The sequence below is a fragment of the Harmonia axyridis genome, chromosome 7, assembly GCF_914767665.1.
Source record: "Harmonia axyridis chromosome 7, icHarAxyr1.1, whole genome shotgun sequence".
NCBI classification, from domain to species: Eukaryota; Metazoa; Arthropoda; class Insecta; order Coleoptera; family Coccinellidae; genus Harmonia; species Harmonia axyridis.
In genome coordinates, this window is record NC_059507.1 from 17,656,182 (window position 1) to 17,680,974 (window position 24,793).

The 24,793-nt window shown below is 33.1% G+C and overlaps 1 protein-coding gene across 1 annotated transcript; it reads right to left on the reverse strand.

Annotated features, from left to right (window-relative positions):
• Positions 1 to 17,074: 17,074 nt before the first annotated feature.
• LOC123685281 lies at positions 17,075 to 18,385 on the reverse strand. The gene has a single exon (XM_045624936.1). The coding sequence runs from the start codon at positions 18,383 to 18,385 to the stop codon at positions 17,075 to 17,077; it is 1,311 nt and encodes a 436-aa protein (XP_045480892.1).
• Between the last annotated feature and the right edge of the window lie 6,408 nt (positions 18,386 to 24,793).

Sequence of the window (24,793 nt, forward strand, 5' to 3'; positions counted from 1 at the left end):
CGCCCTCTGGAGTTTGATTGTTGATTCAATTCGGAATATTCCGTATTAATATAAATTTGAATTTATTATGGAACAGTTATTTCCGGATAAGTGAGGTCGAATATCATTACCGTTGGGAAATATTTTATAGTTTCTGGATTTCTTGTTTGTTTTCTTCTGTGTGGGAAGTTTCGTTTGACAACTGGTAGATTCTATGGTTACGAATGCATTGTCAAAAGAAAATGGAGGTTGTCGGCGATTGGAGATAATTTTGAGAGAAGTTTTTTTTGGAAAGAAAATTTGCCTGATTGAAGAATATATGATCTAGAATCATCCTTGTTATAGGCGATTATTTCTTCAATTTGGGTAATTCCCTGTTTGGTTTATGGTATTGTGAATATTTCTGGGAACTACGTTTTATACGTGATTATAAGGTTTTCTTCCACAAGGCCCATCTCTTGTACTGAAATTTACTCTGAAGATCTGAGAGGATTCGCTTCCCGCCGATTAGTTCGAATAACTGTGGAACTTACACGAAGAATATCAAGAAGATCATTTTCCCTCGAATAACAACTGAGAGGGTCCTAGTGCCTGGGTTGAATTGAAGAATCCTGGTGCCTGGATATTTTTGAGAATCCTAGTGCCTGGATAACTGTTTGGAATCCTAGTGCCTGGATACGTTGAGAATCCTAGTGCCTGGTAAGAGTCTGGTTGAATTTGAAGAATCCTACTGCCTGGTTACGTTCAGGAATTCTAAGTCTGGTGTATAGTACGGTTGGAGTTTATGGTATTATTTTCTGGTGTATGGTGGTGAATTTCTGGTGCATTCTGATATATGGTACAGTTCGAGTACATAGTATATTGCTGACATATGGTTTAGCTCGAGTAGATGGTACATCCTACGTATAGAGATCTCACCGTTAGATTTGGTGTCAACCTTCAATATTGATTTTGTATCAGGTAACCGGTGCTTGCACTGGCTTTAAGAGTATTGTATTGAGATTTAATTTTTGAAGTAACGATTTAGTGTACTGATAGTAAACCAGTTATTTGAATAGGAGTTAACGGCTTTATTATTAATTTTCTATCCATTGGTAGTTAGATTGAAATATATTGAATAAAGGTTGTTTCATGCTCATTATTTACTGTCGAAATTGTAAACAGTTTGCGGTGAGGTGCACTTCACTAACTGGCCATTTATTTTAACAACTATAATACTTGTGTATCCCTTCAGGATTTGTGACTGGAATTTATTATCACTTTATTCAACCTGCTATTTTATACCAGCCAGTTATTACAACCACTGTATTTGTATATTCCTTCAGGATCTGTGGTTTAGGTCAATCTTCTTGTTCAACTTGGTTATTTGTCTGGTTTATTATCTGGGAAATTTGGAGTTTGTTGAACTCTACGTTTAGTTTTGGTACTGAAGTTTTAGGTTTAACCTGAGCCGAGTGTAGGCTGATATAAGGATTCTGTTTTCAGGATTCGTTTAGGTATTATAGGTTATAGTGAGCCTTCTGGCAGTTGTTGTTGATTATAGTTTATAGAAAGCCCTTCTGGCATTTGTTAGTGTTAGGTTAAGTTTTGGGAAGCCCTTCTGGCTATTGGTAACTTTGAGAATTCCTTTTTTTTATTGTTTATCACCAACCACTGCATAAATTTTAATTTTATTAAACGTTTGACTTGAGTGATTTGTTTTACTGCTACTCTGGTAGAGGAGTACGCAATTTATTCTTAAGACAGGCATATCTCTACCTGGCGCCCATTATTACCTTCCATCTAATTTTGAAGAACTCACTCCCATCTTCACTGAGTGTAGTCGCGAGCCGAATTTAGCCTTGTGACCGGCTTACTCAAGGTCGACACGTCACAATATATATATATATATATATATATATATATATATATATATTTTTATATATATATATATATATATATATATATATATATATATATATATATATATATATGTATATATATATATATATATATATATAATAGATAACAATGTTAGGATGTTTCGATCTAGGAAATTCAGTGATACACTTTTATATCATCCAAGCTTTCGGTAAGACTTCTTACCTTTCTCAAGGATCTGCAATATATATTGAATATAAACATTACAAATAGCAAGTTCACAAAACTAACGTACATATATTGTGGTTTTATTCCTTCCTGTTGATCTTATTTCAAAATATTCAAAAAACAAAATAGTTCAACCCAACTACTCTCTCACAGTAATAAAGATTAAACAAGTAAATAATATCATTGATAACACTCATATATTCTGTCAGACATCAATTCATGTAAGGTAAACAAACCATGACACCATCCGCCAAAGAGAGATATAAATGACAACTGTTTGGTTCCACAGAATTATATTCACTTTCTTAATTTTGTTTATTATTTTAAGGTGTTTAAACTACGAAATGGTGGATGCGAAATTTTTTGATAATTCTATCAAGTAGGAGTAGATGTTATTAAGATTGTTAGTATCTTGTTTTGTATTCATAGTATTGTCAGTCACTGCTATTGATAACATCTCTAAGAATAATCTTTTATGGTAATGGGGTTCCTTAAAGAGTATTTTTGTGTTAGAATAATCTATTACATGGTCATTGTTGTTCGCATGTATAGCTAAGGCACAAGTTCTTAAATTTCTTCTTGCATCACTTTTATGAGATGTTATTCTTTCTTTGATCCATCTGGAAGTCTGTCCTATGTATGTTCTCTCACAACTGCCACAAGGTATACTATACACGACTCCAGATTCATATTCTTCTTTTTCTTTGTCTTTCAAGCGGCTGAATACTAACTTAAATAATGGATGTTTCATAGTTTTAACAATCTTGATATTTTTGTAGTCTTTGAAAATCAGGGAAATCTTATTAGAGAGTACTGGTATGTAAGGTATAGTGGCGTAAACGATGTCAGCTCGGTCTATCATGGCATCAGTGTTTAATGACATGGTGACTTCGACTGGGGGTGAAGATGATGTATTGCAAAGTAACTTATTGAGTAATTTTATCGGGTATCCATTCATTACAAATAGCTTTTTCAGTTTGACAATACATTGACTATGAAAAGTTGGATGTGTCAACCTTAAGACTCTAGTTTTCATCTGTGTGACTAGATTTAGCTTCATATTTTGAGGATGGCAAGATCTATAATGCAAATATCTGCCAGAGCTACTAGGCTTGTTATACCAATCAGTCCTCAACACTTCTCCCATTCTTATCACCCTGATGTCTAAAAAAGGTATGGAGTTGTCAACCTCTTCTTCTGCCGTGAATTGTAGGTGGGTGTTATAACTGTTAAAATGTTCCAGAACTGTAGCAAGTGATCCCTCTGGAATCATACATATCAGATCGTAGACATACTTCTTTAAAAAGGGCATAACAAAAGGCAAACCGGGCAGTACCGAAGTCAAAAGATCATCTAGCACATATTGTGCCAAAATAGGGGAAAGTTTACCTCCCATTGGAGCACCTAAGGTCTGCCTGTAATATCTTCCTTGATATGTGAAATAGGTGTTATCGAAGATGAACCTTACTAATTCCAACAGGTCGTTCTGTGACATCTGTGACATGGCAGAAGAAGAGGTTGACAACTCCATACCTTTTTTAGACATCAGGGTGATAAGAATGGGAGAAGTGTTGAGGACTGATTGGTATAACAAGCCTAGTAGCTCTGGCAGATATTTGCATTATAGATCTTGCCATCCTCAAAATATGAAGCTAAATCTAGTCACACAGATGAAAACTAGAGTCATAAGGTTGACACATCCAACTTTTCATAGTCAATGTATTGTCAAACTGAAAAAGCTATTTGTAATGAATGGATACCCGATAAAATTACTCAATAAGTTACTTTGCAATACATCATCTTCACCCCCAGTCGAAGTCACCATGTCATTAAACACTGATGCCATGATAGACCGAGCTGACATCGTTTACGCCACTATACCTTACATACCAGTACTCTCTAATAAGATTTCCCTGATTTTCAAAGACTACAAAAATATCAAGATTGTTAAAACTATGAAACATCCATTATTTAAGTTAGTATTCAGCCGCTTGAAAGACAAAGAAAAAGAAGAATATGAATCTGGAGTCGTGTATAGTATACCTTGTGGCAGTTGTGAGAGAACATACATAGGACAGACTTCTAGATGGATCAAAGAAAGAATAACATCTCATAAAAGTGATGCAAGAAGAAATTTAAGAACTTGTGCCTTAGCTATACATGCGAACAACAATGACCATGTAATAGATTATTCTAACACAAAAATACTCTTTAAGGAACCCCATTAAAATGTTGACATGTTGACATGTTGACCCCATTAAAATGTTGACATGTTGATAGGTTGAGCATCGTTAGTGTGAGCTCTCGATAGTTTCAGTAATTTAAGTGGTTAAATTGGCTATAAAAATTTAGATCTTGATGACAAAGTGTGTATTTATCAGTGGAAAATCTTATTATCGAAGTGTCTTTCATCAAAATATATGTGCTATCTATAAAAGTGAAAACTTTGATGCACCACAATAATTAATTCAACAAGCATTTGATGCCTTGTTGCCAGATAACCGTGATTGGAAATAATACTAGTTCAAAAATGAGTCAGAAAACTACGAGAAGTAATTCCAATTCGTTTACAATTGATGAGAGCGTAGTGGAAATTTTAGTCAATAAATTAGTACCAAAGCTGAACCTCAATATTGAGGGACAATTGAATAAATTATGCAAAAAGTTCGATAAATTGGATGCCAAGATGGAAAATATGATAACTCAATTGTCTTCAGTAAGTTCTCTGGCTGAAGCTAACAAAATTCAAATCGAAGCAGTCCAAAATAAAATTGAAAATTTGGAGCGGGATAGCAGGCAGAACTCATTGATTTTAGCAGGACTCAAAGAGGACAACAATGAGAATTTATTGTCGAGGATTCTTTTATTGCTCAATGAAGGTATGAAAGTCAAATGTTCTCATTGGGAAATTAACAATATATATAGAATAGGTAAAAGAAATGATTCAAATACTAGGCCCAGAATTGTTGTCGTTAGTTTTGGTTCTATGTTGAAGAGAAACGAGGTATATCATGCTCGAAAATCACTAAAGGATACAGGAGTATTTGTTAATGAAAATCTAACGAAGAAAGCTAATAGTCTCCTGCATGTTGCCTGGAAAAAATATGGTCGTCAAGCAGCGTGGTCAAATAACGGAAGAATTTTTGTAAAACGTGGCAACACTGTGAAAATAGTGCGGGAGGAGACTGATTTGAATGAACCGGCTTGAATGAGAAAAACTATATTGATAATGATAAGCGGTAGTTTTTGTTGGTGATAATCACTGCATTGCCATGACTACCATTTGTCTAGTCTAGTTCATAAGGAATAATATTTTATTTCACATCTGGGGATAGGAAGAATAATTTATGTTTAATTTCAACCTTATATTCTGCTTATTCTTGAACGATTATTTTTGTGTTCATAAGTAGAGTATTGATGGAATGATGGATTTTGTCCCTGTTTAGGATAAGCTGTATTATTTTATTTTAGTTTTCTCATCTTTTTCATCAAATATATGTGTGTATACGTATATGACTGATAAATAATAATAATGATGATAATAAAGGTATATATTCTTCGGATTTAAGATGTTTCGCCAATTATACTGCTAGAATATATTTATTGTTCCATTTTAGTTTTCCTATCGATGAGCTCACTCATGATTCGTGAGGCCTGACTTGATATGTTAGCTTCGAACCTTAGTGTTTACTACCAAAATTGTAGAGGGTTGAACACTAAATGCGATGAATTCTGTGAGAGTACTTTAAATGCAGATTACGATATTGTTGTTGCTGTCGAGACATGGTTGCAGGCGGGGGTTGGTGATGGAGAGTTGGTAGACGGAGGATTATATAATGTGGTGAGATCTGACAGGAATCTTGATTATACTAAAAAATCTAAGGGGGGAGGAGTCTTGATGGCCATTAAAAAGAAGCATAAAATTTTGAATATAGTTAAACATAACTCTGATTTTGAATTAGTTATCGTTGAAGTAAAGGTAAGCAATTGCAAATATACATTTTGCGGTATATATATTCCTTCTGGTAGTATATGTGAGATATATGATTCAGTTTTCGAGTTTTTACAAGGTAAAATTGCAAATCAAGATAAATTTTATATTGTGGGGGATTTCAATATACGCGGTATACATGGAATAAATTGCAATTCCGATAAATCGAATAGTGTTCTTGACAGTCTCAATGATTTTCTCGACTTTAACAGTTTCACGTTGTATAACAATGTAAAAAATTTCCAAGATAGGACACTAGATTTAGTTATTAGCTCGGAAAATAACTCGAATAAATGCAAGGTAGCGAGGGACTTCCTCCCTTTCGTGAAAGAAGACGCATATCATCCTGCTCTTGAAATTGCAATAACTTTAGATTGTCACAAAAAATGTAACAAATATGTTTCAGAAGAGTCAAGGTACAATTTTAAAAAAACTGATTTCCTCAAACTAGTTAACAGCGTTAGAGATTCTGATTGGGAAAGTGTATTATCTGAAAAATCTGATGTGAATGTGGCTTTAGATAACTTTTACAGGAAATTATATGAAATTATAGATGACTGTGTACCTAGGGACGTAGTATTTTCTAATTTTAAACGTTTTCCGATTTGGTTCACGAGTGAAATCAGGAATATGTTAAAGGAGAAGAATAAGTATAGGAAAATGAGGTTTATATCTGACTTTTATAGAGACAAGTTTGTGGAAGCGAGGAGGGCATTGAAAAGAATGATCAGATTGGAAAAAAGGAATTATATAAGAAAAGTAGAAAGAAATATAACAGCAGATTTAAACGGATTTTGGAATTTCGTGGCGTATAAACAAAAATATTATTCTGATATCGGTACCTTCAAATATAACGGTAGAAATATTGAAGGTGGGGAGACTGCTGATGAGTTCGCAAATTTTTTTTCTTCGGTATACTCATCAGCAAAGGCATCGTATGATCTGAGTTTTGAATGTGAAAAGAATGATGGATGTAATGAAACTTTAATATTGAATGAAATTTCAGTCATAGATTACAACAGCGCGTTAAAGAAACTAAAACCTAAAAAAGCTTCAGGGGAGGATGGTATACCACCATATTTGTTGAAGGGGTGTGGCGAATGGTTGAGGGAGCCCTTGCTTCACATTTTTAATCTTATTATTTCATCGGGTACTTTTCCTTCGCTCTGGAAGACTTCTATAGTGACACCAATATTTAAATCAGGTGATAAAATGGACATAACCAATTATAGACCTATATCCATAATGTGCGCACCAGCCAAGTTATTTGAACAAATAATTTATTGCAGTTTATACGGATATGTTGAGAAGTACTTTGTATCCCAACAGCATGGCTTCATCGCAAATAAATCAATAAGTACAAACTTATTCATTTTCGGAAATTATGTGTACGAAACTTTGGAAAACAAATCCCAATTAGACACAGTTTATACTGATTTTCGTAAAGCGTTTGACAAAGTAGACCACGACGTATTGCTGTTGAAATTAAACAGGTTTGGTCTGTCGGGTAACTTACTCAAAACTATGAAAAGTTATTTAGAAAACAGATATTCAAAGGTGAAATATAACGGAAATACTTCAGGAAAGTTTGAAGCCAATTCTGGTGTTCCCCAAGGCTCAAATCTGGGACCTCTACTATTTTTGATTTTTATTAACGATCTGCCGTCTGTGATGAAGTCATCGGAATGTCTACTATTTGCGGACGATTTAAAAATATTCGAAGAAATACATACAGTACGTGATTGTATAAAGCTTCAAGAGGATATAAACAGGGTTTATGAATGGAGTCTCACAAATAAATTACATTTCAACGTTAAAAAGTGTTTGACACTGACTATTGCTAGAATAAAAAATCCAGTTTTGTTTGAATATATGATCGGCGACGAAATTTTGACGCGTTGTGATAAAGTGAAAGACCTCGGTATCACATATGATAACAACTTTTCTTTTTCTCACCATTTCACGATTATACTAAGGTCAGCTAACCGGTTACTAGGGTTCATAATCAGGCAATCTGCAAGCTTCAAAAACATAAATTCTCTGAAAATTCTCTACTATAGTTTAATTCGACCCAAACTAGAATTTGGTACACAGATATGGTTTGCTGAATATCACAGTAAATTGGTTCAGTTGGAAAAAATACAAAACAAATTTTTAAGATACATTTATTTCAAGAAGTATAACAAACCAGCTGACTATAAAACTGTAAGAACATATCAACTAAGAAATGAATTTGAATTATTATCGCTAGAAAACAGACGAACTCTCGCGGTGTTAACTTTTTTGCATAAATTGATCAATAACAAGATAAACTCACCGGAAATATTATCACTTGTAGGATTCAACGTACCCCCAAGAAAAATTCGATCTTTCCCTGTGTTCAATGTTCCTCGTATGTTCACTACTAGATCTCCGCTTGTGGCCATGTTACGATTAGCAAATGAACTCAATTCCATGATAGATCTTGATTGGACAATGTCGCAGAGTACTTTTCGCACATCAGTTATGCGATACCTCATACAACTCTCTGTGTGATTCAACCCCATTAAATTAAATTTTATTGTATTATATGGTAAGGTTCAGTGTTGGCATGTAACTTATACCTTCTTATGATTTATTATGTATGGTTATTTTTTTTATGTTACCTTTTTATCCTTGTAATGAGACCTTTGTGGTCTGTTGGGATATAAATAAATAAATAAATAAATAAATAAATTACCATAAAAGATTATTCTTAGAGATGTTATCAATAGCAGTGACTGACAATACTATGAATACAAAACAAGATACTAACAATCTTAATAACATCTACTCCTACTTGATAGAATTATCAAAAAATTTCGCATCCACCATTTCGTAGTTTAAACACCTTAAAATAATAAACAAAATTAAGAAAGTGAATATAATTCTGTGGAACCAAACAGTTGTCATTTATATCTCTCTTTGGCGGATGGTGTCATGGTTTGTTTACCTTACATGAATTGATGTCTGACAGAATATATGAGTGTTATCAATGATATTATTTACTTGTTTAATCTTTATTACTGTGAGAGAGTAGTTGGGTTGAACTATTTTGTTTTTTGAATATTTTGAAATAAGATCAACAGGAAGGAATAAAACCACAATATATGTACGTTAGTTTTGTGAACTTGCTATTTGTAATGTTTATATTTAATATATATTGCAGATCCTTGAGAAAGGTAAGAAGTCTTACCGAAAGCTTGGATGATATAAAAGTGTATCACTGAATTTCCTAGATCGAAACATCCTAACATTGTTATCTATTATATATATATATATATATATATATATATACATATATATATATATATATATATATATATATATATATATATATATATAAAAAATATATATATATATATATATATATATATATATATATATATATATATATATATATATATATATATATATATATATTGTGACGTGTCGACCTTGAGTAAGCCGGTCACAAGGCTAAATTCGGCTCGCGACTACACTCAGTGAAGATGGGAGTGAGTTCTTCAAAATTAGATGGAAGGTAATAATGGGCGCCAGGTAGAGATATGCCTGTCTTAAGAATAAATTGCGTACTCCTCTACCAGAGTAGCAGCAAAACAAATCACTCAAGTCAAACGTTTAATAAAATTAAAATTTATGCAGTGGTTGGTGATAAACAATAAAAAAAAGGAATTCTCAAAGTTACCAATAGCCAGAAGGGCTTCCCAAAACTTAACCTAACACTAACAAATGCCAGAAGGGCTTCCTATAAACTATAATCAACAACAACTGCCAGAAGGCTCACTATAACCTATAATACTCTTATATTGATAATTTTTCGAAATTTTGAAATTCTTAAACTTTAAACTAGCCAAAATACAATCTTCTCCTACTTCGTGTAATACAACGCATTAATTTTATAATTTTAATCTTTTTTTCTCTTTCCTCTTTCATTCAGTTTACTGTCTGACATTTGACATATTGACAATTCTCGACTTGTTAGTAATTAATTTTTATTTTGGACTTGGTTGTATGATTTTTTAACCAGTTTTGATGTATGATTATTTTTAACTTTAACATTGTCTTATGTAATAACTATAACAACTTTAAAAACAAAAGAAAAACATTTATTATTTATATATTATTATATTATATATACATATATATATATATATATATATATATATATATATATATATATATAGAAGAACCTGAAAGACAAAACAAGTTAGAAGAACTGAAACAGAGCTGGAAATCTAAATCATTACACGGTAGATTCTATGCTAGCCTACAACAAGAAGAAGTGGACAAAACAAAACCTCATACTTACCTCATGCAAGGATACCTGTACCCTCAAACTGAGGGAACATTAATGGCTATACAGGACCAGGTTATACCAACTAGGACATACGTTAAGCACATCATGCAACAGCATATAGAGTCCACCAAATGCCGACTGTGCAACAATGCTGAAGAGACAATCCAGCACCTATCGTCAGGGTGCTCTCAGATCGCTGGAACGAAATACCTGGCCCGGCATAACGAGATGGGGAAAGTAGTCCACCAGCTGATATGCCTTCAAGAAGGACTCCTCCGATGCTTCACTCCACATCATTTGTATACTCTACAAGTGCTACTAGAAAATGATAACATCAAGATTTACTGGGACCTAACTATAGTCACTGACCGAGGAGTGGAGCACAATAGGCCTGATATGGTGGTGTGGAACAAAACCGAAACAACTGCTCTGATAATTGATTTTGCCGTGCCTCTAGACAATAACATAGCGAAAGCATATGGCGAAAAAATGACGAAATACGAAGCCCTTGCACGGAAAATGAGAGACATGTGGAAACTAAGATCTGTCAGAATAATACCACTAATCATAACCGCCAATGGACTGGTTCACCGGAAGACTGCTGCACACATCGAAGAACTGAAGCTGCCATTAAACACCTTAACGTGGATGCAGAAGGCCGTAATACTGGGAACGGTGGGCATAATCCGGCAAATCATATATCCCTACTAACAATTCCTAGTAGCACAGCTTACCCTTGGCCTACTGGCCCGGGTAAACTGGGAAATATCCCCACGAAAGTGTGAAGCAAAAAAAAAAAAATATATATATATATATATATATATATATATATATATATATATATATATATATATATATATATATATATATATATATATATATATATATATATATATATATATATATATATATATATATATATATATAAAAAACAGAGGCATTTATATTTCACGAAATATTTACCTGTGCGTAATTATAAATAAAAAGTGTTTCTAAAATATTTGAAGTAATATACATTATTTATGATATTCAAATTAGTAGTGAATTCTTTTCATTCAGACAATATTGTTTCACGTTCTAGTACAAGTCACTTCCGGGTAAAAGTCCAATCGGGTGGGTTTCTGAGATTCATTCTAGAGTGAACATAATTTCGGGGGTGAAGGTCCAATCGGTAGGTAGGTGTCCATATTCGGGTTCATAAAATGTCTCTAAATTGTAAGTATTAATTTCAAAATTTTTTTTTAATTTATTTTTTAATCTTCCTGATTGATTATTCTGCTTATACAATTTCTTCCTTTTTCTATTAACCATTGTTTAGCCTTTCTTCTGTAATATATATAATTTTTTATTTTTTTCAGATTTTCAGGAATTCTTTGATATATCCTTGGGGCTAGGTAAAAACAGGATCTTTGTCCTATCCTTTTTTTGGCTCTTGGTGTTTGGTAGCTATATTCTTTTTTTCTTGTAGAATACAAATGCTCTGTTTTATTCAACCTGATATTTCCTTTAAAGATGTTCAGGAGTATTTGGAGTGCATATGTCTGTCTAATATCGGGAATCCCTGCTAATTGGAATAATTGATCACTTGGGAATTTCAGGTTTTTTCCATTCAATATCCATTTCTGTATTGTATTCAGAAGTTTCAAGTGTGTGTCATAGACTCCTCCCCACCCTATAATTCCGTAATTGATCTGGGATTGTATTAATGCATTGAATAACATCATTAGATGTTTAGTGTCATTCAAATATTTTTTCATAAGTTTGAACTTATATAGAAGTCCTCTCAGTTTTCTTACCGTATTTATTATGTGTTTATCATTTATCACATTTCAGATTAGCATCAATCATTATTCCGAGATATTTTATTGATGTTGTTTCTGGTATCCTTACAATTTCATTTATCTCAAGATCTCCCATTGATGGCAGATCTAAATCATAGGAGGAAAAAGCCATGTATTTCGTTTTCTTTAAATTCAGTGTGAGTTTATTTGCTTGAAACCATTTTCCCAAAACATCAAAATCCTCTTCAACTTTATTTTTTAACTCATGCCACGTGGGAGCCGTGAAATGAATCACAGTATCGTCAGCAAAACTGAGTATTCCACCCGTGCTTCCGGACTTCAACAAGCTGTTGATGTAGATCAGGAACAGTAGCGGGCCAATCACTGTGCCCTGTGGAACGCCGTAATTAACCATTTTTGGGGAACTTTGATTTCCGTTTATATCCACAATTTGTTGTCTTTTGTCCAGGTAAGATTCAAGTAATTTAAAACTTGTACCACGAAATCCGTATCTCCACAATTTCTCGAGAAGTCTCCCATGGCATACAGTGTCGAAGGCCTTTGCAAGGTCAACAAAGATGCATAGGCTAGGAATCCGTTTATCCAAAGATTCATATATTCGTCCAGTTAGCTCTCTTATTGCATCCTCCGTCGACCTCCCACTCCTAAATCCATACTGAGCGTCCTCCAAAACATTATTTTTCTCTAAAAAGCTGACCATTCTATTCTTCAGAACCTTTTCAACAATTTTTGAAATAGCCGATAACAATGATATAGGTCTGTAGTTGTACATTTCAGTTTTGTCACCAGTTTTGTAGAGTGGTTTGATTAAGCCCACTTTTAGAATATCCGAAAAAGTACCATTCTGGAAGCAATAATTGATTATATAAGTCAGAGGTTTGGAAATTTCTACTTTTATCAGTTTCAACGTTTCTGCTCGCAAACCATCAATTCTGGGTGACTTTCCTATTTTGAGTTTTTCAATGTTATCTTCTATTTCTTGTGAGTCTGTAGGCTTCAGAAAAAAGGTTGTATTCTGCCAAGTATCAATCTCTCTATAACCTTCAATATCTGGTATATTATCTGCATATTGTTGTCCTACTGTGCTAAAGTATTCATTAAATGCTTCAGCAATACTCGATTGATTGTCGATCGAACCATGTTCCGTTCTAATGTGATCTATTCTTGTCACAGGTGCATCCTCTCTACATACATTTTTCACATAATCCCAGATGGCCTTTGTTTCTGATTGGTTTTTTGCCATGAACTTTTCTAATTCTTGTTTTTTTTCATGTTGGGTAAGTTTTTTTATTTGATTTTTCAGTTCGGAATATTGTTTTTTCTTTTGGGGACTTTCTGGGTTTCTTTTGAGTTCCATGTATATATTATTTTTCTTGTTAATCAATTTCAATAAAGATGGAGATAACCAAGATTTTCTTTTGATATTTACATGTTTTTGGTTCACACTTCTTGTGTGCTTTTTAATATAATTTGTCAGGGTGTTCATGAATTCTTCAGTAATTGAATTTGCGTCTTTTTGCCAAATAACTGAACAAACATTGATTAAAAAGCCTAGGGCATTGTTGTGGTGATCTGTAAATTGCTGTAACCTTGTAATAGCTTTTATCTTGTTTCAAGAGTGAAATTTCGATAGCCTTAGCTTCACCAATATTTATAATTTCATCTCTGAAGCAAATATTCTCCCTAACATACGTTATGACCCCATCATTCCTATTATACTCTCCACCATTGTAAATGCAATGAAATCCATTTATACGAAATAAATCAATATTTTCGATCTGGAATGTTTCAGATAATACGATGATCTCATAATTTTGCGATATATATTCTAGAAATGTGCAGAACTCGACGAAATTTTGTGATATGCTTCTGATGTTCATATGCAGAATGTTGAGCTTTTTGTTCAAGTTGTAGTCTTTTATTTTATTGATGTTTTCCAAAACGGTAGTGTCATGTGATATAAATTCGTAGTCTCTGATAAACCGATTCATAGCAACAATTACAAATACTAAGCGTAACTTGAGTTAATTTTTATAATTTTTTGTTTTTAGTATCTGAAATTTACTTTGCTTCATAATGTGTACTCAACTCATTCATATACATATATATGTTTTTTTTTTTTAATAATAAGTTTATATTTTTGCATACGAATAATAATTTTTTTTTTATTTATTGATTTAATTTTATCTTTTTAGATGATGTAGACTTATATCAGAATTATGCTATTGTAATTATAATTTTTATTAATTTTTTTATTTTAATTTTTTTTGGCAATACTATGAATTTCTATTTGTCTGTCGTTGATTTATGTCGAAGTTTCATTCCACCAACGTTTTTTCTTGGGGATGATTCCTTCATGCCACCAACGTTTTCATTTGAGGGTGACTTCTTTTTAGTCAAAAATTGCTTTTTGTGTGTTGCCAAATGTGGTGTCAATATTTTTTTCACGCGTTTTCCTTCATTAATGGTCGATGGTCCACGAGCCAAATTTACCGGTTTGTATCCAGTTTCCACCAGCGTTTGATTACTATTCCTAATTGTAGGAGTACCTGGTGCACTATTTACTTTATTTTGCTCCTCGGAACACTCCAAATCCTCTAAATCGTAGGCAACCTGCCCAACCACCAACTTATTTCCCTTTATATAGGATTTTTCTGTATACTTCTCTCTGGCCTCCAACAAGAATGATCTGAGCCTCCTATTCTCTTGACGCTGTTTCGGTGTTAAATCATTCGAAATCGACACCGTTGAACCCTTTAACTTTTTAACGTGGTTGAATATTTTTTTTTTGTTTGGTATGACACAAATTCTATCTTTAAAGGGCAGTTTTGTGTTTTTCCTAAGTATAGTAATCACTTATTTCCGATGCTTCAACCCGAGTGCCCAACAATTTATTCAGCTCACAGCACAGAAGTTCCGGTGAGAGCTTAGAATCCTTCTTCAATCCGAAAACTATGATGTTTTTTTTGTTTCCCAATCGGTTAGCGCTCTCGAGCCCCTCTCTCAATTCCTTATTTTCCCTCTCCAATACATCAACTTTACTTCTCAGCTCTTGAATATCCAATCAAAGTCTTACTTCCGATGCAGATATACAATTCTTTACCTCTCTAATTTCTATTAAAAGTTGTTCTAAAGTGACCTTTTGTATCTCTTGGTTTGTCATTATATAATCTTATAGCAATAATAAAAATATTTCGCTATTATATTTGAGGGAAGAGAAAACGAGGACTCACGCTTCACTCCACTGAGACCGACCAGGAAGACTTTAGTTAAAACAAAGACAAGAAGGTCTAGGTCACCCAAGGCAGAAACAGAGGAACGGAAAACACAGGAGTACAGTTTTTGAAATCTTGTAGTGTATTGAATGCCTAATCTTAACTACACAGGCATATGCCACTAAACATGCGACCTGCCAATTTCAAATTCAGGTAGTAAATTTAAATATGCTGATAAAAATCAACACTGAAAAATTCAAATCATTCAATAATATCAACTTCAGAAAGAATAAACCCTTTAAAAACCATATAGATTGGTATATAATATATATATATATATATATATATATTATTTGGAAGTGTCAGGTTTTTAATGAAGTTGTTTATTTCATATAAAAAAATGTATAACGTATAATTATACATTTTTTTATATGAAATAAACAACTTCATTAAAAACCTGACACTTCCAAATAAAGAAAATACTATTGACTATTGAAAAGCAGGTAAATAACATGATCAAAATATATATATATATATATATATATATATTATATATATATATATATATATATATATATATATATATATATATATATATATATATATATATATATATATATATATATATATATATATATATATATATATATATATATATATATATATATATATATATATATATATATATATATATATATATATATATATATATATATATATATATATATATATATATATATATATATATATATATATATATATATATAATATATATATATATATATATTTTGATCATGTTATTTACCTGCTTCTCAATAGTCAATAGTATTTTCTTTATTTGGAAGTGTCAGGTTTTTAATGAAGTTGTTTATTTCATATAAAAAAATGTATAATTATACGTTATACATTTTTTTATATGAAATAAACAACTTCATTAAAAACCTGACACTTCCAAATAAAGAAACATGTCGTCCCCGTTAAAAAAAAGAATGGTACTTTCTCCTTTACCTTCAAGATCTGTAATGAAATGTTAAATTTCAAAATCATGATAATATTGATTTGAAATTCAAATTTCATATTCTCCTTTTTCTTTACAAAATAATTGATTTTTTATTGAATTAAACAAATAAAAAAACATATTTATTTGTTTGATTCGAGGTAAATAATTAAACTAATCTCATATACAACTGTGCATTAAATTCACACAGAAGTGCCCGCGTCAGATGTTTGTTAATGTATTGAATTTCAAGACGTTCAAAGACTAATCAGATGATGTAAAACGATCAAAGGGTACCAAAGCGTCGGCGCATATTTGTGTTAAGACAAAAATTCGGAAGTGCTTATAGTGCTTAGTAATCCGCTTAAGTGCTCGCGAACACTGCAGTTCTCTATATGTATGACTTGGTGAAAGAAAATACTATTGACTATATATATATATATATATATATATATATATATATATATTAGGAGTTGCTCTTGGCGCATTGACGCCCGGGTAACTCTGAAAAACCACAAATGTGTGAAAAAAAAAAAAAAAAAAAAAAAAAATATATATATATATATATTGGTATATATATATATATATATATATTGGTATATATATATATATATATATTTTTTTTTTTTTCCCACCTCATAGGGTTGGTATCTCTTAGTGCCGGGCAGAATTTGCCAAGGCATTTCAGATAGATGTAAGGAACTTCCGTACTATTCTAACATTTGCTAGTATGACCTTCCTCTGGGCTGTACTAATGAGGTCCACATCCAGTTTTAGTTTGACAGTATTCTCAACCAGATGTTTTTCTACTAATCCGTTCGTCGAAATTATCAGCGGTAGTATGGCTGTTGACTTTAGGTTGTATATAGTCTTAACTTCGAAGGCCAGGTCATGGTACTTGGTTGTCTTCTCAACATACGCCTTATATACATTGTCGTCGGCAGGGATTGTTATATCTACAATTTCAACTGTTCGTTCTTTTTTGTTGAAAAGCATGATATCTGGCCTGTTGTGTTTAATGGGCCTGTCTGTGTGGATGAACGTATCCCAATAGAGCTTGAAGTTATCATTCTCCAGAACACCGATCGGATGGTATTCAAATGGTTTTTTCAAATTTCTTATCAACCCACATCTCTTGGCAATTGCCGGGTGATATACCCTTGCCATCGCGTTATGCCGCTGTGTATAGTCCGTTGGTGCTAGTATGGGACAGGAGGAAGTTATGTGTTGCACGGACTCGGTCGCTTGTAGGCATTTTCGGCATTTGTCGGTTGGTATGTTCCGTCCCGTCATGTTTTCAATGTAGGATCTTGTGGGGATCACTTGATCTTGGATAGCGACCATTCTACCTTCTGTTTCGGGAAACAAGTATCCAGCTCTCAGGTAGGTAAGTGATTCCCTCTTATTAATTTCACTTTTTCCCAGGCTTCCAGGGTATCGTCCATGCAGTGCCTTACCACGCCATTCCTGGGACAGTTGTTCAAGAGTACTTCGCGGCGGATCCAGTTGGCCAGCCAAGTTCAACGGGCTCAGGTTTTCGTCCTCCTGGCATATGGCTTGGATGAATGGTGAGCGCTTGGAAAGAAGGTAATCTCTCATGTTCGAAACTGTGTTGTTATGTACTATTTCCAAGTTCTTCAGTCCTCGGCCGCCTTCATGCCTCGGGATGTACAGTCTGTTAACAGAGGCATGCGGGTGGTGGATTCCATGCCTGGTTAGGAGGGCTCGTGCTTTTCGATCTAGATCTTGTAGATCTGAAGTGGACCATTTGATCACTCCGAATGAGTACTCTATGCAAGGTATGGCCCAGATGTTGATTGCATTAAACATTGCCTTGGAGTTCAACTTGCTTTGAAGCACTTTTCTGAGTCTGGTCAGAAACTTCTCTCTGAACACACCCTTCATCTCAGTGGTCTTTATGTCCAGGGCTTGTTGCACTCCAAGGTATTTATAGGACTCTTGAGGACTCAGACCTGGTATGGTTATATCGTCCATCACATGCAGACCAGCACCGTCTTGCTATATATATATATATATATATATATATATATATATATATATATATATATATATATATATATATATATCAACAATTTTAATTCCCAATATACAACAATAGTTATAAGTATGATAAGGGGTGTGGGAAAATTGATAAGTGTTATAATTTCACTCTTCTTTATTTCATTTAGTCGACGTTTCGATACATAACACAAGTACAAGGTAAATTACTGTACATTTATAATTCAGTTCCCGCTAGATTCTACGGTTTACCAAAAATCCACAAACCCATTCTTGCCTTGAGACCAATAATATCATCTGTCAACACCCCCACTTCCAAACTGTCAGTATTTGTTTCAGACATCCTGTCTAAATATCTTTCTTCCACCAGAAGTAGATATTTTATTGAAGATTCCTTTGCTTTTGCCCAATGTGTGAATGGTTTCCAGTTACCTGTTGATTATGTCCTGATCAGCCTGGACGTTGTATCTCTTTTCACCAACATTCCTGTAGAGTTGGCAGTCTCAGCTGTTGAGAACAAGTGGGATACTATCAAAAACCACACTAGTCTACCAAAAGAAGAATTCATATATGCCATTAAGTTCCTGTTTTCTTCTAACTATTTTCTTTTTAATGGTAGGTTCTTCAAACAGGTGCTCGGTTCCCCTATGGGTTCCAACTTCAGTCCGTCCATTGCTGAAGTAGTAATGGATTTCCTTCTGGACTGCATTCTTGTTAGCATTCCTTTTCACATTCCTTTCATCAAGAAATATGTTGATGATCTAATATGTGCTGTACCTAAAGACCAGGTTGCTTTCGTTCTAAACAGGTTCAACAGTGAACATGAAAGTATACAGTTTACGTTGGAGGAAGAAACAGCGAGTGGTGTCCCATTCCTGGATACAAGGGTGATTCGAACACCGGAAAATAGGCTGATTCTGGATTGGTACCGAAAGCCAACAAGTTCAGGGAGATACTTACACTATTTTTCCAATCATCCACATGGACAAAAGGTAAACATGATTTTAGGATTGAAGAATCGCATCGAAAAAGTTGCCCATCCAAGTCTAAGGCAGCAGAATCTGAGGTTATTGTTACAATTGATGCTAGAGAATGGATACCCAAAGAGGTTGTTGTCCAGATTGATATACAATACCACTCCTTCGAGACAGCCAACGAATGGAGAGAGGGGCGCATCCACCACTGTGGACACTGAGAACGTAGATAGAATTCTTTACTCTTCTATTCCCCTAATAAATGGTATGACTAATGCATTAATTAACCTCCTAAAGACCACACAAATTAAATTGATTCCGAAATCTTATTTTAAAATTGACAGACTATACAGTCGAGTGAAAGATAGGATGACTGTTGATAATATGAGTGGTGTGGTGTATTGTATTCCATGTTCAATATGTAGTGAGGTGTATATTGGTCAGACATCTCAGCTTTTGAAGAGAAGGATTTCTCAACACAAGAGCGACATCAAGAATCCAAATAAGATTTGTGCCCTAGCAGACCATACCCGGGACAAAGATCACCCAATGGATTATGATTCCACCAAAATTCTTGAATGTGCAGTTAGTGGAAAGAAAAGATGTTTCTTAGAGATGTACCATATTAAACGACACACTTGTTCTATGAATTACAGAAGGGATGTAAACAATATTAGCTCCATCTATACTTATTTGATTCATTATGACCAGTTTGGTGGCAGAGAATTGGACGGATCAAATGGAATGAATATTTTCACAAGTTCTACAGTCGGGATAACGTAATAATGAAATCTGTGTTCCGGACTATTTCTGTGAGAGGGGATTGGATTCGGTTCATGGAGTCTTTCAATAATCGCATTTGTTCTGAGTTCAGTGAGAGTGAATTACTGCGACCAAGTGTGATTTAATGCTATTCTATGTTTCATTTGTCATGTGCGTGTATTCTGTGGCAAGTCTGGTTGACAACATTTTTGACAACCTCTCATTTTGTTGATTTTTCTGTTTACCTTATTTACATATGATAATTGATTTCTACTCTTGTGCTAACGAAATATCAGATCTTTTTTCGCTAAATTTGTTGATGTTCTTGTTCATTGCTTTCTTGAGAGCTATTGATTTGTGTTCAAATAAGATCTTTACAACTCTGTATTTCGGTATGTACTATTTTTACATGTTTTGTGGTTGCCATGTTTTTGACTGTTTTCTATTGCTATTGTAGAGTCCTGAAGAAGGTCCCCATCGGGATCGAAACGTCGACTAAATTAAATAAAGAAGAGTGAAATTATAACACTTATCAATTTTCCCACACCCCTTATCATACTTATAACTATATATATATATATATATATATATATATATTGAAAGTGTAATTTTCTTGGGTTTAGAGCACATTAAAATTCAAATATTTATATTTTATTCAGTGAAATCGACATATGTTTCGGCGTAAATAAGCCTTTTTCAAGATTGTATAATAACAGTTGGACATCAACATATATATATATATATATATATATAATATTTCCTTTATTTGGATGTGTCAGGTTTTTAATGATGATGTTTGTTTCATATAAGAATGTTTAATTAGACGTTTCGGAGAGTCTCTCCTTCAGTAATGATAATAAAAATTCGATAGTTCACAATATACAAATTAATTAAAATTAAGCCTGTAAAAGAACACAATCATTTAGAATAGTATCTATATATAATAATTTTACATCACAAATAAGTTAATTAAAATAAAATGTATCTCCCCTTCAATTTCCCGTCAAATTACAATGTTGGAATACGAATTCATCATTAAAAACCTGACACATCCAAATAAAGGAAACCATAGTAACTATTAAAAAGCAGGTAAATAACATTGAACCGAATATAAATGCAAAGGAGGAAGATTTGCGCTTTTCACAATGGATAGAAAATATAAACAAAACATCAGGATGGAAAGATCGGCAACCAGACAAACATACCCAAGTACTACTGGTCACTCAAAATTAGAAATGAAGAAATCACTGAAGTTATCTGAAAAGATAGCAAGAATGCAATCGCGAAGAATCTTTTTATTAAAATGCAAACACCAGAATTTATGTCCAACTTTTTTGAAATTCAAGACCAAACACATCAATTTTAATTGTAAGTATCTCACCGGAAAATTTCAGAAAATAAAACAAAGTTTCATCAGACGAACAATAAACTTACTTATTACAGACACCACGAAACAAATTGATACAATGAAGAGTGAATTGAATTATTTTATCGAGAACATTCAAGAAAGTGAAACATATGAAACAGTACGGGAATTTACGAATGTCATACACAGAAGACAAACGAATATAATAACAGAATGTACAAAAATCCACAATAAAAAACTAGAAACTCTGACTAGAAGTGCAAAAATACAAAGAGACAACAAACAATTGACAGATGATAAAATAGAGAACATCACACAAACAACACTCCCCCCATATGTAATTGATACCCTCAAATTAGGGGCAAAATTTGCCATAGAAAACAATAATATACAAAAAGTCCCAACAAACCAAAACTTGGCACAAATTGAAGGAGGAATTACAAAACTACCACCAGACGAACAGAATGACATACGAATGAAGGTTGCACAGACACCAAATTCGCACATAAAAAATATAAAGGGACAAAAACAAAAACATAGCAAACAATTGACCAACTTTACCAAAACCAAAAAATTTTTCAAAGAACATAACGAATTACTAATTACAAGAGCAGACAAGGGAAATAAGACGGTAATCATGACAAACACGGAATACGAAGAAAAAATGAGCAATTTGTTGAAAGATAATACCATATACGAAACCTGACGCTAACATTAGAAAAACAAAATAACAAAATAGTAAAAAATTGGAAAGAAAAAGGATTCATGTCAGAAATTGATTACAAAACATTAACAATACACAACCGCAAAAAAATCTCCATTATACCATCTTTCAAAATATTTAGCGGGAATACTAACACACACAACTGGAAATAATGAATACTACATAAAGAACTCAATACATCTGAAAGAACAATTAAATAAATTGAAAATTGACAAAAATAATAAACTATATTCACTTGATGTAGTATCTTTATATACAAATATCCCTATCGAGTTAATAAAAGAAACGATAAAAGAAAGATGGCACCAACGCCACCAACTAACATCACACACAGAAATACCTGAAGACGAATTCACGGAAACAACTCAATTAATAATTAATAACAGCTACTTTCAATATAGAGATGAATTTTACAAACAAGTAAAGGGAGTAGCCATGGGAACCCCAATTTCAAGTGTAATTGCACACAGTGTAATGTTTATATCCAAAGACAAAGGTACAATAAACCATGCACAACAGGTGCAATAATAACAAGTAGAATACTACAACAATATTACAAAAATAACTATATTAATAACAACGTAGATTCTGCATAAAGTAACATCTATATGTAAATATATATATACAATATAGCAATAACATTATTATAAATTCCACAAAAAAATCATTTTTGAAATAAACAAATGAATCACTAAGGCTAAAAAGCCAGCGCGTGGTTAAAAAGTGTTTTTTTACATAATAAAATTTAACAATTATTTCAACAATGTCTACTGCTTAAATGAGACAATAGGATGACAATGATACTAATACTCTGTGAACAACTTATTAAAGTTTTGGGATAATGTCATTAGTGTGCTGTTTTCAGTGATAAGCACTATATGGAACTTTATTCGTGTCTATGAGATTATGTATTATTTCTCTATCTGTTTCATGAAGGTACTGTTTTGTATGTTTTCTGAATGATATAACTGATGTTGAGTCTTTGATTTTCCTAGGGATGTTGTTAAATATTCGTGTGCTAAGATAAGTATATCCTCTCTGCCCAATAGTTTTGGATGAATATTCCGTGCGCACCATGTTTTCTTTTTTTGCCCTGGTACTGTAGTTGTGGTCAATATTCTTTAGGCTACTTTTGTTTTTGAATTGATCTGTCGCTACACGTAGGAAGTAGATTTGTCTGAGATCTAATATTTTACTCTCAGAATAAAGCAAGGTCGATGAATACGTTCGAGATTTATTGAAACAAATCTTCAGGAATTTTCTCTGTAAAATATCCAGATGAGATAAGTAACTGCTGGCAACACCTCCCCAACCTAGGATTCCATACGATAATCTAGACTCGACCAATGCATAATACAGGATTTTCATTTGGTGAGTATTCAATATATCTTTGAAATATAGAAATTTAAAAATGATGCTTCTGAAAGTACCTACAGTTTTTTTATGTGGACATCCCATCTAATGTGTCTGTCAATATGAACACCTAGATATTTGACAAATTCTGAGGACTTCAATTGAATAATTTCATCAGCATTTTTTATTTCCAGGTGATTGAAATCGGGGAGATGAGATGAGTAACAAGAAAAAGGTAAAAACGAAGTTTTTCCAAAGTTTAGTGTTAAATTTTTTTGCTTGAAACGATCTATGATTTGACTCATATCACATTCGACTTTCTTTTTCAGGTTTTTCAGGATGTGTCTTCATAGAATATTGCCGTGTCATCCGCAAAACTAATGATTTCTCCATTGGTCTGTGAGGTGAGTATATTATTCATGTAAATGACAAATAATACCGGTCCCAATACTGTCCCCTGTGGCACCCCATATTGTACTGTTTTTTCTTCACTAAGGACATCTTCGATTGCTACACGTTGCTTTCTGTTACCCAAGTAGTTTTCAAATAATTTAAGTACGTTTCCCCTGAATCCTATATCCCGCAAATCCCCCAAAAGCTGTATATGGTCAACAGTGTCGAAGGCCTTTGCGAGATCCAAAATAACAGCTAGAGAATGTTTCTTCCTATCCAGGCTATTATATATTTTGGATGTCAGTGAACAAATCGCGTCATTGGTGGATTTTTCTTCAATGAATCCAAATTGTTTTTCAGATAGAAGTTTATTTTTGTCGATGTAACTGAATATTCTGCCCTCTAAAAGTTTTTCAAATACTTTTGCAATGTTACTGATCAGAGTAATGGGTCGGTAGTTGAGGATTTCGTCATTTTTTCCACTCTTGAATAGTGGCTTTATTATACCAAGTATGAGTGTTTCAGGCCACTCTCCACATTCAATTATTTTATTAATCAAAAACGTGAGGGGTTGAGAAATTTCGTTTCTGATTTCTTTTAGTAACTCTGCCCTTATTCCATCAAATCCGGGAGCTTTTTTGTCTTTTAAATTATTTATAGTAGAGATTGATTCATTTTCTGTTACAGGTGAAAGAAATATTGATGATTGTGTCCGAACTCCCTTCAGTGGTGGAATTGCAGGTGTCTTAATTTTATCAGCAAATTTCTTCCCTAGCAATGTAAAATGTTCATTGAATAAGTTAGCTATTTCA

What these genes read in the sequence shown, in the direction of transcription:
- LOC123685281 (XM_045624936.1), bottom strand. Translation starts at nt 18,385, where the DNA reads ATGGACGATATAACCATACCAGGTCTGAGTCCTCAAGAGTCCTATAAA.